The sequence below is a fragment of the Callithrix jacchus genome, chromosome 3 (genome assembly GCF_049354715.1).
Source record: "Callithrix jacchus isolate 240 chromosome 3, calJac240_pri, whole genome shotgun sequence".
NCBI lineage: Eukaryota > Metazoa > Chordata > Mammalia > Primates > Cebidae > Callithrix > Callithrix jacchus.
This window is the reverse complement of record NC_133504.1, coordinates 108,980,515-108,995,862: the sequence shown is the minus strand read 5'-3', so window position 1 is coordinate 108,995,862 and position 15,348 is coordinate 108,980,515. Positions and strand designations below refer to the sequence as shown.

The following is a 15,348-nucleotide window of genomic DNA, read 5'->3' as shown; positions in this document are numbered from 1 at the left end:
AAAGAAATTCCCAAGGGATCTAACATGTGTGTGCAGAAGGAACATTCTAAAGTGGCTGGTTTTTTTTTTTTTCCTGTTAAAGAAGAGATGGTAGTGGTTCCTTGACCTCAATCAGTAACTTGCCATCATCTGAACTAAAAAAACAATAGCACAGAGTGAGTGACTGGTGGGCTCCTGTAGAGGGCAGCACAAGTGAGGAAAGTCAGTGCCACATTGTAAATCCTTCCAAAATAAAAGCTAGATAAAGCTCGACATTTTGCTGTATATGTTAAAGGAGACACAGCTGGGCAGTGTTTTGTCTCCAGTTTTGAGTATTGTGCACGTGTGAGACCAGACAGACCCTAAGGCAGAGGAGGCTGTATTTCTTCTCCAGCACTGCAGGTGTGCCTGTAGTACCCCCTGCCCTACCTTCAGCCACATTTAGGAAATGTTGACTTCATATTAAAAAAAAAAAAGACATTCCCAATTTTTCTGTTGTATCCCATTTACATATTCACTGCTTCTATTTCATATACTTTAAAAATGAACTTAGGTCACAGGGCAGCCTGTTTCAGGTAGGGAGACTTGAAATATGGTCCACTAGTACTTTACTAGTTTTAAGTGTGTGAAACTCATTTTTGAGAAATGGATACTCCAAGACAAGTAGCCTCTCAGAAGATAATCATAAAACTTATCAGTTCATATGCATCCTTCCAGGTTATGAATAGCAGTAGTGGCACAAAGTCATGCAGATTTATTTTATGTAATACAGAAATACCATTGTGGGTATAATTTCTAAAATATTCAGCATCCACAGAATAACAATTAATGAAATTAAATTATATATCAAATATAAAAACTTATAGACTTATGAAAAATCTGTGGATGTATAAGCAGACCTTTATTATAGATTTGCAGTTTCTTTTGACTGAATACCCCCTCCATCCTTTGCCTTCTTTAGAGCTGGCATTTTTGTAAGGCTTCCGTATCTTCCTGCCTGCCTTGCTGGCTCACCTGAGACATTTTCTAGACCACCAACTCTGGGCAGCATGTCTCTGGCTTTGGCTGTGGCTCCTACTAAGACAGTTTTAGATTTCTTTCCAGCCAACCCACTCAGCTGAGAGAACGGTGACCCTGTCCTCAATTTAACTCCTCCCCTTCTCTAGTCCAGAGATCAGCCTGCTTCCAAAACTGGATTCTTTCACCTCTGGGGCATGGGAAGGGGTCAGATGAGGGATGATGAAAGGGACTCCGAGCTGCAGAAAGTGGATATTTAAGGGGTGTAAGGAGGGCTCGAGGTAGGGGTTACAGGAAGAGGATGGAGAGAGAGAATCAGAGAACAGGAGTGGGACGGGAAAGAGCCAAGGAATACAGGCAAAACTGCTGAGTGATGTTTGAAATAACTGCATTACACCAACTAAAATGTCAGTATGTACTTAAAAATACTAGGTATGCTTGGACTCTGTAATGTCAGAACTGTTTTCTAGTCCCTGTTATCACTTCTTCCACAGTCACTTTTATATTTGAAGTATCCAAAACTTTATCTTGCTTTATAGACCAACACACAGTCACGATCTTTCTTTTCCCTTGAGAACAGGCAGATAATGCTTTGCGTCGTCTCTTCTGAGAAACAGATTAGGAAATTCTGAATATTGGCACTAGTTTTAAGCCTACTTTCTTTTCCAGGATACTTATATCTTTTGTAGGTACCTAGACTAGAAGATGACTTAGCTTTGTTTAATGCCGTTTTATGGTGTGGTTTTTGTTTTCTTGTTTTTAGTCATTTTGATTTCTAACTTCAAAGTAATTGTATATGTAGGCATGAGAGTGAGTAAGATAGGTCCGAATTACATATACAGGATTTCATACTTGGTCTCACTGGACTGGAGTTGTTTCTTTGGTTAGTGTTTCTGAGTCTAGAGAAATGTGCCAAGATCCCTGGAGGAACCTAATTATAAAGGGTTAGCAGGGTAGATTTTAATTAAAATTGCTTTTAAATGATTTTATTTAAATATCCATAAGGACAAAAGGAGGCATATGCTTCTTATTCATATAGTACTTATATAGTACAATTATAAAACCAAACTAAATTCATAAATGAAATACAAACAAAACTCCAACAGCAATAAAATTCAGATTAGCCTCATTGATTTTATGTGATCATCAAACATGTCTTACTGAAACCAAACCCCAGTTACATTGTGGATGTGGCCTGCCTGCTGTCAGGCCCTGGTGCTTGAGTTCCACTGCCCATCTGGCTGGGATGACTCAGCTCTCTTTCTTCTTCAACTGCTGTTAAACTGTGTTCATGCCGCAAGCCAGGGCCACACTGGCCTTTTCTTAGGTGCAGATGCAGCATCCATATGCCAAGACTGCTTCTCTCTTTTCTCACTATACCTGGATAATTAAGTAATAACATGATGCCATTGCAGTTACTAAACAAATGTAACTTGATATGTTTTAACTATATTTGTTTAGGAGATCGTTAAAAAACATATAGAGCACTCCCAGATCTCAGAATACATCCATGGTTTTCTGTTTGAGCACTTTTGCTGCAGATAACATGACCTATACTGTTGACTTCTTTTTGTTTCTATGAACTTAATATTAATGTTAAGTTAATGTTTGTTACATAACTTAACAAAAAGTGAAACTATAACATATCCCCTAGATGTCCTTCATTGTGGTTATAGGTTTCGTTTTTGCCATTTGTCCCCTCCAAAGTTTATTCACAGGTGTATTCACATATTGATGGAATCAGTTCTGTAGGCAAAGCATTAGTCTAAGTGCCCAGTCAGCGACAGCTTACTAGATAAAATGCTTTTTAGAAACACCTGAAATTTTTCCCAGATACTTGGTTTCTCCTAGAGTAGCAGCCTCTGTGTGTGTGTGTGTGTTTGAGTGCAGGAAGATACAATGTCATTTAACAAATAAAACGTAATCTGTATTATCCACTTATCCAACAAAAATTAACCTCTGAAGTCAAGATTGTAAAGCTTCTGTTTTGGAGTTAGATTTCTTATAAAAGAGAATTCTATTAATGCTATGAATTGTGGAGACTTAGAAACATGCCCTGTAAAGGTCATAAAAAAGTGTTTCTTAACCGCTTTTGCTCTCTTTCTCATTTTTTGGCCATCAAAACATCTTTTCCCTCAAAATTTAGTGTTAATTTTATGGCCAGTAGTCGATTGGTTATATGTTTTGTTATTTGTATTTTACTTTTGGAGGGATTAAATTCAGGTTTTGCGATTTAAGTAAGAGACTTTTTGTTTTTCTTTACACAGAAGGCGAGACCATCAATAATACAGGTATATGATTCTTTTTTAATTTGCTTTTATATTTTTCCAGCTATACTCTCTGTGGATACTATAATACTGCCAATAATATGCTTTATTCTAGGATACTGTAACACTTTGTTCTTACCCTTTCATCTTTGATGCTCAAGCCAAGACCAAAATGTTACAGACAGATGCTGAACTACAGATGCAGGTATCATATTTTATAAATTATTTCCTCTTTTTACTGTGTTTCTCTCATTTGAGACATTAATTCGTAATTTTTTTCTAATTAAAAACATATTTGGTTGAAATTCCATTTTAATTCTTAAAACTGAAACTTTTCAGTAATTTCATGTTGAATATAACACACATAGGTGAATACACATTTATGTAGATTACAGATTGGCGAAAGGACCACTTAGTAAACGTTTTAAGCTTTGTGGACCATATGGTCTCTGTTAAAACTATTCAACTCTGTTTTAGCACAAAAGCAGTGATAGACAATATATAAGTGAATGAGCATGGCTGTATTCCAACAAAACTTTATGTATGTTGAAATTTGCATTTTATATAATTTTTACATGCAGTGAAAGTGTATTCTTCCTTTGATTTTTTTCACCCATTAAAAAAATGTAGAAACTGGCCCAGGCACCATGGCACACTCACCGTGGCTAATCCTAGCACTTTGGGAGGCTAAGGTGGGCTTATCACTTGAGGTCAGGAGTTCGAGACCAGCCTGGCCAACATGGTGAAACCCCATCTCTACCACAAATACAAATATTAGCCCGAGGATGGTCATGCACACCTGTAATCTCATCTACTCAGGAGGCTGAGACAGGAGAATTGCTTGAACCCGGGATGTGGAGGTTGCAGTGAGCTGAAATTGAGCTACCGCACTCCAGCCTGGGCAACAGAGTAAGACTCTGTCTCAAAAAAAAAAAAAAAAGTGGAAACCATTGTTAGCTCACAAGTTGTGCAAAAACAGGCAGCAGGCTGGATTTGATACGTGGGGCTGCAGTTTGCTGACTCCTGTCTTAGAGAATTAGATGCAACTTGGGAATTCTTTGTTGAATAAAAACTTGTTATAGAGATTTTTTAAATAATTTATTTTAAACACATGTTTTTATTATAAAGTATAATTGATTTTGACAAGCTGCAAAAACATTTGTGAATTAGCAGCTCAAATCCTCCAATTTCTGCCATTGTTAAATATAGATATATAACTTCATTTATCTTTTCCTCTCCATCTCTCTGTCTGCCTGCCTGTCTGTCTCTTTCCATTTCTGAATGCAACTATCTCTGTATATGTTTGTTTTCATACTGCTATATCTCTGATTTTGACAGTTTAGAGGTTTTCAAGAAAAATGAACATTTTTCAAAGAATAACTCTTTAGTAAGTAGTTATTAGCGTTCTTTTCCTGCCATTTTGAAAGTCATGGTTTTTACCCAGTTACTACCGTGTTTCTTCAAGCATGATATTATTTTAGAATTAATCAGTTAATTTAAGTCACTTTCCTGGACCTGGTCATAGATCATATGATTCGTAAACTGTTTTAGTTCATTTCTATGAGTCCAGATTAGAAAGACTTGTGTGCTGTGTAAACATAAGTAACATAGAAAATCTGTGGCGGCAGTTAAGAGGGAAAATAATAACAAAATGGAGATTCAGTCAGTGCCCCCAAGTCCAAAAGCACAGCTGACTGCTCTCCCCACTCACACGTGTGCTCTGAGTAATGGTGTTCATGACTGTGCCATTCCAGGTGGCTGTCAATGGAGCCAACCTGCAGAATGTCTTCATGCTTCTCACCCTGGAGCCTCTGCTGGCCAGAAGCCCCTTCCTGGTCCTTCACGTTCGCAGGAACAACCTTGTTGGAGATGCCCTAAGAGAGCTGAGCATTCATTCTGATATTGATTTGAAAAAGCCTCTCAAAGTGAGTTCCTTCAGGTTATTCCTCTAAATACCTTCGTAATTTTTATTTAATAGTGTTGATTAAGCAGCAATGATATTATTAAAATTGTGGGGTGCAGCCGTTGTTTCTTTTATTCATTTTACAAGAATTTAATCACCTCCTTTTGTCAAATACCAAACAGAACATCTCAATATAACATTGGATAAAAATGCCAGTGGATTATTTGAAAGATTAGAGTGCTTTCTTTGTCTCCTTCTGCTGTCTGTGGTGTACCAGTTCCAGCTCTATCAGAAACAAGCAAACAACAACAAAACAAAAGCTTTAACTAATTAAAACTATTAAGGTATCACCTAGGAAGATTGTGGGTATCAAGGATTTAAGAGAAAGAAGGTAAAAGAGGAAAATAGAAAGATAGTAAAATCATCTGGGAAGCTATTGGCCTATTATGATAGGCACACCTAGCACCTGGAAATTATTTTTAAAAAATTGTCTATCCCCATAGGCCATGCATATTTGTATTATTGCTTACTCTATTTCCAGGGCTTGTCATACTACTTGGTACACAGTGGGTATTCCAGAAATATTTAGTGAATTATTTGAAATTGTTTAAAGTCATTTATCTTTTCCTTCAGACAACATCCATATCCCTATTGCTAATCTTGTTATAAGTTTCACTTTCAAAAATGTAATAGGCATGAAATTGAACTGATTGCCTTCATAATATTGTTGCCCTTTCCAAAATTTCTAGTAAGTAGAATCAGTCACATCAGTATGAGTGGTTGTTCTTTCTAGAACTTCTGGGTTATATTTTTGATTCAGCTTTTCTTTTTGTAGCCTGTTTTCAATCAGTAATTCAGGTGAGGCAGTTCTCTTGCTTTCTAACAGTATTCTGCTGGCATCTCTGTAATACAGGTTCTAGTCTCTGTCCCACTTTTACTCTTGTTCTGCTTTAGGCAATCTTGAAGATAGCCACAAATATAAGCTTTCTTGAATGCTGCTTTTAGCTCTGTGCCCAAGTCATTATCTCTGAAATGGGGATGATAATATTACCTTAAGCGTAAGGCTGTTCTGAGGATTAGGTTAATAGAGTTTAAGAGCTGGCATGTGATAAACAGTAAACTCCATGTCATTTGTTGATTTGCTGTACTTGTTACTCTTTATTTATTTTTTTTTGAGACAGTCTCACTCTGTCACCCAGGCTGGAGTGCAGTGGCACGATCTCGGCTCGCCATAACTGCCACCTCCTGGTTTCAAGTAATTCTCTGCCTCAGCCTCCCAAATTGCTGGGATTACAGGCACCCGCCACCACACCTGGCTAATTTTTGTATTTTTAGTAGAGACAGGTTTCACCATCTTGGCCGCCTGGTCTTGAACTCCTGACCTTGTGATGCACCCACCTCAGCCTCCCAAAGTGCTAAGATTACAGGTGTGAGCCACCAGTGCCTGGCCAGTTGTTACTCTTAATGACCATTATGGGTCCAGCATGCCTATTTCCAGTCCCTTACAGAACCCATGTCTGTATCTGATTAGAATACTCTCTTCCCTTCTACATGCAGCAGTTACTTCAAGAACCCTATTGAGAGTGATTTCTTTCAGAAAGTGTTATTTCCAGTTAAATAAAAACATCATTTGTTTTTTTTATGTGCCAGAATATTTACCTCTCATAATATATTTGACTCTTTAAAAATAAAAAGTATTCTCTCTGCTTCTTTTATGTTTGTCTTTCTGCCCTTAAGTAGATGGTTGACTTTTTTTTTTTTTTTGAGACGGAGTTTCGCTCTTTGTTGTCCAGACTGGAGTGCAGTGGTGCAATCTTGGCTCACTGCAACCTCTGCTTCCTGGGTTCAAGTGATTCTCCTGCCTCAGCCTCCTAAGTAGCTGGGATTACAGGTACCTGCCACCACACCCAGCTAATTTTTGTATTTTTAGTAGAAACGGGGTTTCAGTATATTGGGCATGGTGACTCCTGACCTCAGGTGATCCACCTGCCTTGGCCTCCCAAAGTGCTGGGATTACAGGCATGAGCTACCATGCCCAGCCAGTAGATGGTAGACTTTCTCAGGACATGTGGTAAATTTCGGACTGACTTTGTATCCTTTGAAGCACTTAGTAAAAAATTGTATGAATCTGTAAATACTTTGTTAAAACTTAACACTACCAGCAGTAATCAACAGACACACCTTGCAGTTCTCATTGTATCAGTGTATATTCTGTGTTATGCTTTCCTTCCTTTATCCTGAGTTTAGAAAAGAATCTGCTAAAAAGAGATAAAATTTGCCATAGATTTCCCAGAAGCATTAATTCTGTTCCATTATTTTAAGGTAATCTTTGATGGTGAAGAAGCAGTGGATGCTGGCGGTGTTACAAAGGAATTTTTTCTTTTGCTGTTAAAAGAACTTTTGAATCCCATCTATGGAATGTTTACCTACTATCAAGATTCAAATCTCTTGTGGTTTTCAGATACGGTAAACAAATGGTGTCACAATTAAACAGATGGATTATGGATTAAATGAAACTTTCTTTTTGTTGTCCAACCAATCCCCTAACTTCTAATGTTGCAAAGGGGAGCATAACAAGGCTAATAATTCAGACTGTTTATAAGTAATTAAAATGTTTATCCAGTTTTCATTTATACTTGTTGCCAAGATCTCTTAGTGCATTTTGTGAGCCATCAGTCCTGTTTCCATTTCTAGTAGGTAAGATCCAGTTTTTGTTATCTAAGAACGGTAAAAGGAAACAGTATGATAAATTGGTTTTGTGACATGCGGAAGGTCAATAAGAAATAATGTCTGATTTTAATAATAATGACAATGTATGATCACACACACATATGCATGCACACTTTATTTTTGAAAATTCAATAGGAGAGCTAAGGTTTTACAGGCATTCTAATTTCAATCAGACTGTCATTTACATTTTTTTCTATGAGAGTTTTCTTCCTAGATCTGCACCATACCAAAAGGTAGCCACTAGGCACTAGGCACATGTGGCTATTTTTATTTTGTTTATTTAAAATTAAGTAACAGCAAAGATTCATTTGCTCCATTGTACTAGCCACATTTCCTGTGCCTAGTAGACACATGTAGCCAGTGGCTACCATATAAGATGGCACAGAATAGAATGTTTCCATCATGGCTGAAAGTTCTGTTAGAGAGCCCTGCTCTAGATGACTATGAGCTGTTCTCTGTATCACTAGGTGCAAATGCCTAACTCTGTCTACATTGCATCTTTAAGGGATAACAACTTTTGTCAGGGTGTTTCTTTGCTATAGAAGTTAATTAAATATTAATGAGACCTTTATTCTTTTATTCTGAAAATATTTTGAGGGAACTGGGTAGAATGTTTGAGGGCTACAAGCATTGCTTTTTTTTTAACACGTTTGCGTATGTCCTAAAAAGTGTTTTGTAGAGCACAACTGGTTTCACTTGATTGGCATAACCTGTGGATTAGCTATCTACAATTCCACTGTGGTTGATCTCCACTTTCCATTGGCTCTCTACAAGAAGTTACTTAACGTGAAGCCTGGCTTGGAAGACTTAAAGGAGTTGTCACCCACTGAAGGAAGGTACAAAGCTAAAAGGCGATTGGTGTCTGGAACTGTTGTAGCTGCCTCTGGCATGAGGATTAAAGGTTGAAAATACCATTTGTACAAATATGAGTTTATTGCATCCTATGGTTAGACTCAGTTATATACGAGTCTTTTTTGTCTTACGATGTAGCTGTACAGATACTTGCTTGAAGCATTGCCTGTGTTATTAATATATTTGTCTCTTGGTATCTGAGGGATATGGGTTCCAGGACCCCCTGCAGATACCAAAATCCACATATGTTCAAGTCCTGCAGGGGCCCTAGAAGAACCCATGGATTGGAAAAGTTGGCTTTCATATCCTTGGGTTTTATACCCTGCAAATACTGTATTTTATTTCTTTAATTAAACCTTTTTTGTTGTTGAGGCATGATAGATGTACCCATTTTGGGGGGTACATGTGATAATATAATACATTCTATAATTTGTAAAGTTCAAATCAGTGTAACTGGGGTATCTGTCACCTTAAATATTTCCCTTTATGTTAGAAACATTCAAATTATTCTATTTTGAAATATTCAATAGATTATAGTAAATTATGGTCATCCTACTGATCTATCAAATACTAGGCCTTATTTCTTCTATCAAAATGTATATTTGTGCCCATCAGTCAACCTCTCTCTGAAATTGGATAGTTTTGATTGGCCTTTGGTTGAATCTGTGGATGTGGGACATGTGGATGTGAAAGGCCAACAGTATTTTATTTTTTAAATTGCCAAATAATGTTTCATTTTGTGGATGTGCCACACATTATCCATTTATCAGTTGATGGACATAGGGTTGTTTCCAATTTTTGGCTATTATGAATAATGCTGCCATGAACATTTTGCACAAGTTTTTGTACAAATGCAAGTTTTCATTTCTCTTGGTATATGCCTAGGAGTAGAATTTCTGGGTAACTGTATATTTATTCTTTTGAGGAACTGCCACAGTGTTTCCAAAGTAGTAGAGCCACATTTTTAGGTTACGTTATTCTATTTCTGGCTCTTAAAATCCCTTTTATTTTTGAGTTTCTCTGTGTTAGTTTTGGGTCACATCAGATCAAGTATATAAAATAACAACTTTAACAGGAGGGAACATCTTTTTATAGAGAAGGGATACTGATCAAGATACCCTCCTTACATCAGAGTATCCCTCTGGTATAGGACACCAATACTGAGAAACTGTAAAGGAGGAGAGGGCACAAAGAGTGGAAGAGAAAACTTAAAAGTAATATTAAAAAATGGCACAGGAGACCAAGACAGTTAATTCTTTGGTAACTGAAAGAGAAGGCTAGAGAGCAACAAAAATATGTGTTACTTACTTTGCTTATGTGGCTGAGAATTATATTATTTCAAGTAATGACTTTGGCTGATTAACTGGTGGCAGATTTAAATTCCACACTAGGAATTTTCTTTCTAGACAACTCTTGATGGAATTGCAACACTGGAGCTCACTAAAGAAGAAAGTGTGCATGAGGTCTAGTTATAAGAATGTATTCTCTTGAGAGCTAGGATATGATTGTTGTTGCCATAAACATATTTTTAAGAGTACATTTCCCCCCCTTATTCTTTAGTTAGGTGACAGATAATAAAGTGTCTTTACCAAGCTTGTCCGCCCCTCAGCCTGTGGACTGTGTGTGGTCCAGGACAGCTTTGAATGCAGCCCAACACAAACTCACTAACTTCCTTAAAACATCATGAGATTTTTGTTGCAATTTTTTTTCTTTTAGTTTATTAGCTAGCCATCATAGTGTTAGTGTATCACTGCTCAAGGAAATAAAAGAGGACACAAACAAATGGAAAAAAATTTCATGCTCATGGATAGGAAGAATCAATATTGTGAAAATGGCCATACTCCCCGAAGTAATTTATAGATTCAGTGCTATTCCCATCAAGCCACCATTGACTTTCCTTGCAGAATTAGAAAAAACTACTCATATAGAACCAAAAAAGAGCTCATGTAGCCAAGATAATCCTAAGCAAAAAGAACAAAGCTGGAAGCATCACGCTACCTGACTTCTAACTATACTACAATGCTATAGTAACCTGTTACTGGTACCAAGACAGATATACAGATCAATGGAACAGAACAGAGACCTAAGAAATAACACCACACATCTACAATCTGATTTTCAGCAAACCTGACCAAAACAAGCAATGGGGAAAGGATTCCCTATTTAGTAAATGGTGCTGGGAAAACTGGCTAGCCATATGCAGAAAACAGAAACTGGACCCCTTCCTTACACCTTATGCAAAAATTAACTAAAGATGGATTAAAGATTGAAATGTAAAAATCCAAAACCATAAAAACTCTAGAAGAAAACCTAGGCAGTACACCATTCAGGAAATAGGCATGGGCAAAGACTTCATAACTAAAACACCAAAAGCAATTGCAACAAAAGCCAAAATTGACAAATGGGATCTAACTGAACTAAAGAGCTTCTGCACGGCAGAGGAAACTATCATCAAAGTGACAGACAACCTACAGAATGGGGAAAATTTTTGTAATCTATCCATCTGACAAATGGCTCAAATTCTGCAATCTACAAGGAACTTACACAAATTTACATGAAAAAGCAACCCCATTAAAAAGTGGGCAAAGTATATGAACAGATGCTTCTCAAAAGAAGACATATGGCCAACAAACATGTGAAAAAAAGCTCATCAGTGGTCATTAGAGAAATGCAAATCAAAACCACAATAAGATACCATCTCATGCTAGTTAGAATGGCGATTATTAAAAAGTCAGGAAACAACAGATGCTGGCGAGGCTCTGGAGAAATAGGAATGTTTTCACACTGTTACTGGGAGTGTAAATTAGTTCAACTATTGTGGAAGACAGTGTGGTGATTCCTCAAGGATCTAGAACCAGAAATACCATTTGACCCAGCAATACCATTACTAGGTATATACCCAAAGGATAATAAATCATTCTTCTGTGAAAACGGATGCACACGTATGTTTATTGCAGCACTATTTACAATAGCAAACACATGGAACCAACCCAAATGCCCATCAATGATAGGCTGGAAAAAGAAAATATGGCACATATACACCATGGAATACTATGTAGCCATAAAAAAGAATGAGCTTATGTCCTTTGCAGGGACATGGATGAAGCTGGAAGCCATCATCCTCAGCAAACTATCACAGGAACAGAAAACCAAACACCCCATGTTCTTTTTCAAAAGTGGGAGTTGAACAGTGAGAACACCTGGACACGGAGGGAAACATCACACACCTGGGCCTGTCAGGGGATGGTGGGCAAGGGGAGGGGAGAGCATTAGGACAAATACCTAATGCATGTGGGCCTATAACCTAGATGACAGGTTGATATGTGCAGCATACCACCATGGCACATGTATACCTATGTAACAAACCTGTACATTCAGCACTTGTATCCCAGAACTTAAAGTAAAATAATAAAGCCATTCCAACTAGGTGAAAAAAATAGTAAAGATCTGTTTTCTTCAATATATGTTTTTTCCATTTAATGATAACAAAACTAGACTTATTTTTATGTCTCTTCAATCTCAAGGAAGAAACAAATATTTAAAAAGAAGCTTTTTTGGCAATTAACATTAGGGAGAAGGTGAACAACTATGATAGTTTTCTTGTGAATTTTTGTAGTGTCTGAAATCAGTCTTTTAAAATTACACTGTTGTTAAGGACAGTTAGCAGTATTTTATGCTGAATTACACAGAAACAGTATATCTTTAAGGACACATTTGGCATGCAAAGTATCAGCTTAATATGCCTGTGCAGTGCATAACCTCTCAAATACAACTTCTTTTCCTCTCCCCATCTCTAAAAAATCCAAAATTAGTGTATGTGTGGCCCAAGATAATTCTTCCAATATGGCCCAGGGAAGCCAAAAGATTGGACATCCCTGGTCTTTACTATACAGAGACTTCTCCATTAACAAGCCATTGAGATTTCTAAGTGGATGCGGTGACTTGTGGCTTTTGTGTGTGTGTGTGTGTGCGTGATGGAGGGATTATTTTACTAATGCATAAGGCAGTGAAGCTGGCTGGATGGCCCCTGCAATACCATCTTCTCATTTATATATATATGTATATATGTATACACACAGACACACACACACACACACATGCAAATTACACCAGTGTTAAGAGGACACAAGTATGTCAGATTAAAAATCCATCTGAATTTCCTTGCAAGTCTAATAGGATTTGTCAGTAAGAAGAGAGAATAAAGAATGTTTTATAGGTCTAGTGCCATAATTCTCTTCAAGGTATAGGTACATGATTTTTTTGTCCATCAGGATTTATGTTTGTTCCAGAATCTTCTTTCATAGTTTCCCCCTGAAAATGCTCTGGACATGTAACTGAAGTAGAAACACTGTTGCAGGGTCTGACTTGCGGCTTTTCCTTTTCTCCCATTCTATGATTAGGAGTCTCCAAGAGCTCTTAGATTACCCCGGGGAGGATGTTGAGGAGACTTTCTGCCTCAACTTCACGGTAAGAATTTCCACAGTTTAGGATTGTGGCTGTCTCTCTTATTATGCTTAGAGTGATAATGAACATTAGTTCTTCTCTAAATCACAGAAAAAAGGGACTTCTCTATATCAAATTATTTTAGTTATAGTGTCTTGAGTGTTATAGGAGTTCAGTGAATGCGTTGAACAAACGAATGAATGATTAATCTATGCAATTAGGAAAATTATTGAAGAAATAATTCTTCCTACTCTTGACACATATTCTTGAGTTCGTGCCCATTTTCTTTTTGATTGCATTTATTGGCAACTTCATGTCCTAAAACAAAAGATGTTTTTTAATGTGCTAATGTTTTCTGACTCAAGTTCTCATTATTCACCAACTAATTTTCTGTAATAGTCGTGAAACTACATTTGTTCCTAAAGCCTCTCTCAGTCATATGAGTTCTAGAAAGATGATTGGTCAACAAAATTGAAATATTTCTTTTTTTCTGCCTTCAATAAAGATCTGCCGAGAAAGCTATGGAGTGATTGAACAGAAGAAGCTAATACCTGGGGGAGATAAAGTGACTGTGTGCAAGGATAACAGGTTAGTCCTGACCTTGGACTGTTGCAGATGCTGCTGCTTCCTGTTTCTGCAGTTTTAAGACCAGAATAAAAATTACCTTTTAATATGAATACCTTCTTCAGAGGAGGTAAGGGTGATAGAGCAAGAATTTACAGATTTTAAATAGTTTTTAATAGCAGAGCAAGCACAGGCCTAAGTTCAAGAGATAACTATTTTAGTTCTAGATCTGCATCTCTTTGGCTTTGACTCTGAGCAAGTTATGTAAACTGTTTGATCTCAGTTTTTCCATCTGCCAAATAGGGATTATAATCACTGTCCTTTCTACTTCATGGGATGGTTGTGAGAATGAAGTGAGATAATTTACAGGAAAATACTTTGGAATGAATGAACTCCCAGCATGTAGCACAGTTTCTGGTATCTAATAGAGTGCCTGGCACAAAAATACTCAATATTAAAAATATGTGTTGAATAAATGAATTTTATGAAGGTACATAGTATCACTGTTATTTTACTGCTGAATGATTTGTAATACAGGTTTTAAATTATTCTCTATGGCTCATAACAAATTCAGGTACATTTGATTTTTCAGGATGACTCATAATTTCTGAGTTAACTCTTTAGAGGCAAGAAGATACCAATTTTGCTTACTTTTATATTAAATTTTGCTAATCTGCATAAAATCAATTTACTTTATCAACACTGAGTGCCTGTTATGTGCTAGCCATGTTGCTGGGTATAGACAGTGAATAACTTCTGTCCTTAGAAGCTCGGGATTACTTGAGAAGAGTCAGTGTATGGACACGATTGCGATACACTGCAGTGTATGTGATAGAAGTTATAGCCCAGGTGCCACGGAACTAGGGTAAGAGGCTGCATCACTTTATCGGAATGCAAGTTTGGGGAAACATTTTAGGTACTAGGTGAATCAGGACTCTCCAGTTTGACACATGATAGAGAATGTTGGGTGCTTGTGGAGTGGAGACTGGTGTATGGATGAAGGGAGGCTGTAGTAACATCAGAGTGGAGATTATCAAGGCTTTGAATGGGGCTTGGAGTAGAACACAGTTGGTCTTTATTTTAGAAAGGTAACTTTGGGTGCCATGTAGAAAGAGACCATGTGCAGGGAAGACCCATTAGGAGGCTTTTGAGGTAACTCAGGTAAAGAATGGTAAAAGCCAGAATGAAGGTGGTGGGAATACAGAGTTGGTTGTATAACCAGTAAGAGCTAGTGTCTGATTATAGATGGATGGTATGAGAGAGGCATATAGTGATAATGATGCTGAAGTTTCTAATTCAAACACTAATGGGAAACAGAGTCTATAAAGCAGGTTCAATGGGACAAGTTCCATTTTGAATATAGATTTTGATATGTCTGTGTGATACCCAGGCGATTGTGTTTGGAGGAGAAAATTTATACATCTCGTAAAAATGTCCTATATGAATAGTTTATTTAATTCGTTATGTGAGCCTCAATCACCAGTGAATTTAAGGTTATTTACAACAAGAATCAACAAGAACGAAGTGGTGAAATGAAAAACAAGGACAAAGAAAACATACTTTCTTAGAGGAGCTATGTAAGTTAGAATGTAG

At 37.1% G+C, this 15,348-nt stretch overlaps 1 protein-coding gene across 10 annotated transcripts in view; it reads left to right on the top strand.

The window, feature by feature from the left end:
• HERC3 (HECT and RLD domain containing E3 ubiquitin protein ligase 3) overlaps positions 1-15,348 on the top strand; it is a 110,941-nt gene that overhangs the window by 77,049 nt on the left and 18,544 nt on the right. For 6 of the 10 annotated variants that reach the window (XM_008992995.5, XM_002745598.6, XM_017970420.4 and 3 more), the window contains 7 exons: positions 3,264-3,287; positions 3,379-3,468; positions 5,018-5,188; positions 7,489-7,632; positions 8,566-8,732; positions 13,149-13,215; positions 13,697-13,779. In XM_008992995.5, coding sequence (XP_008991243.1) covers positions 3,264-3,287; positions 3,379-3,468; positions 5,018-5,188; positions 7,489-7,632; positions 8,566-8,732; positions 13,149-13,215; positions 13,697-13,779 — 746 coding nt within the window. The remainder of the gene's footprint in view (positions 1-3,263; positions 3,288-3,378; positions 3,469-5,017; positions 5,189-7,488; positions 7,633-8,565; positions 8,733-13,148; positions 13,216-13,696; positions 13,780-15,348) is intronic. The other 4 variants (XM_078366837.1, XM_008992994.5, XM_078366836.1 and 1 more) reach the window with 1 other exon arrangement.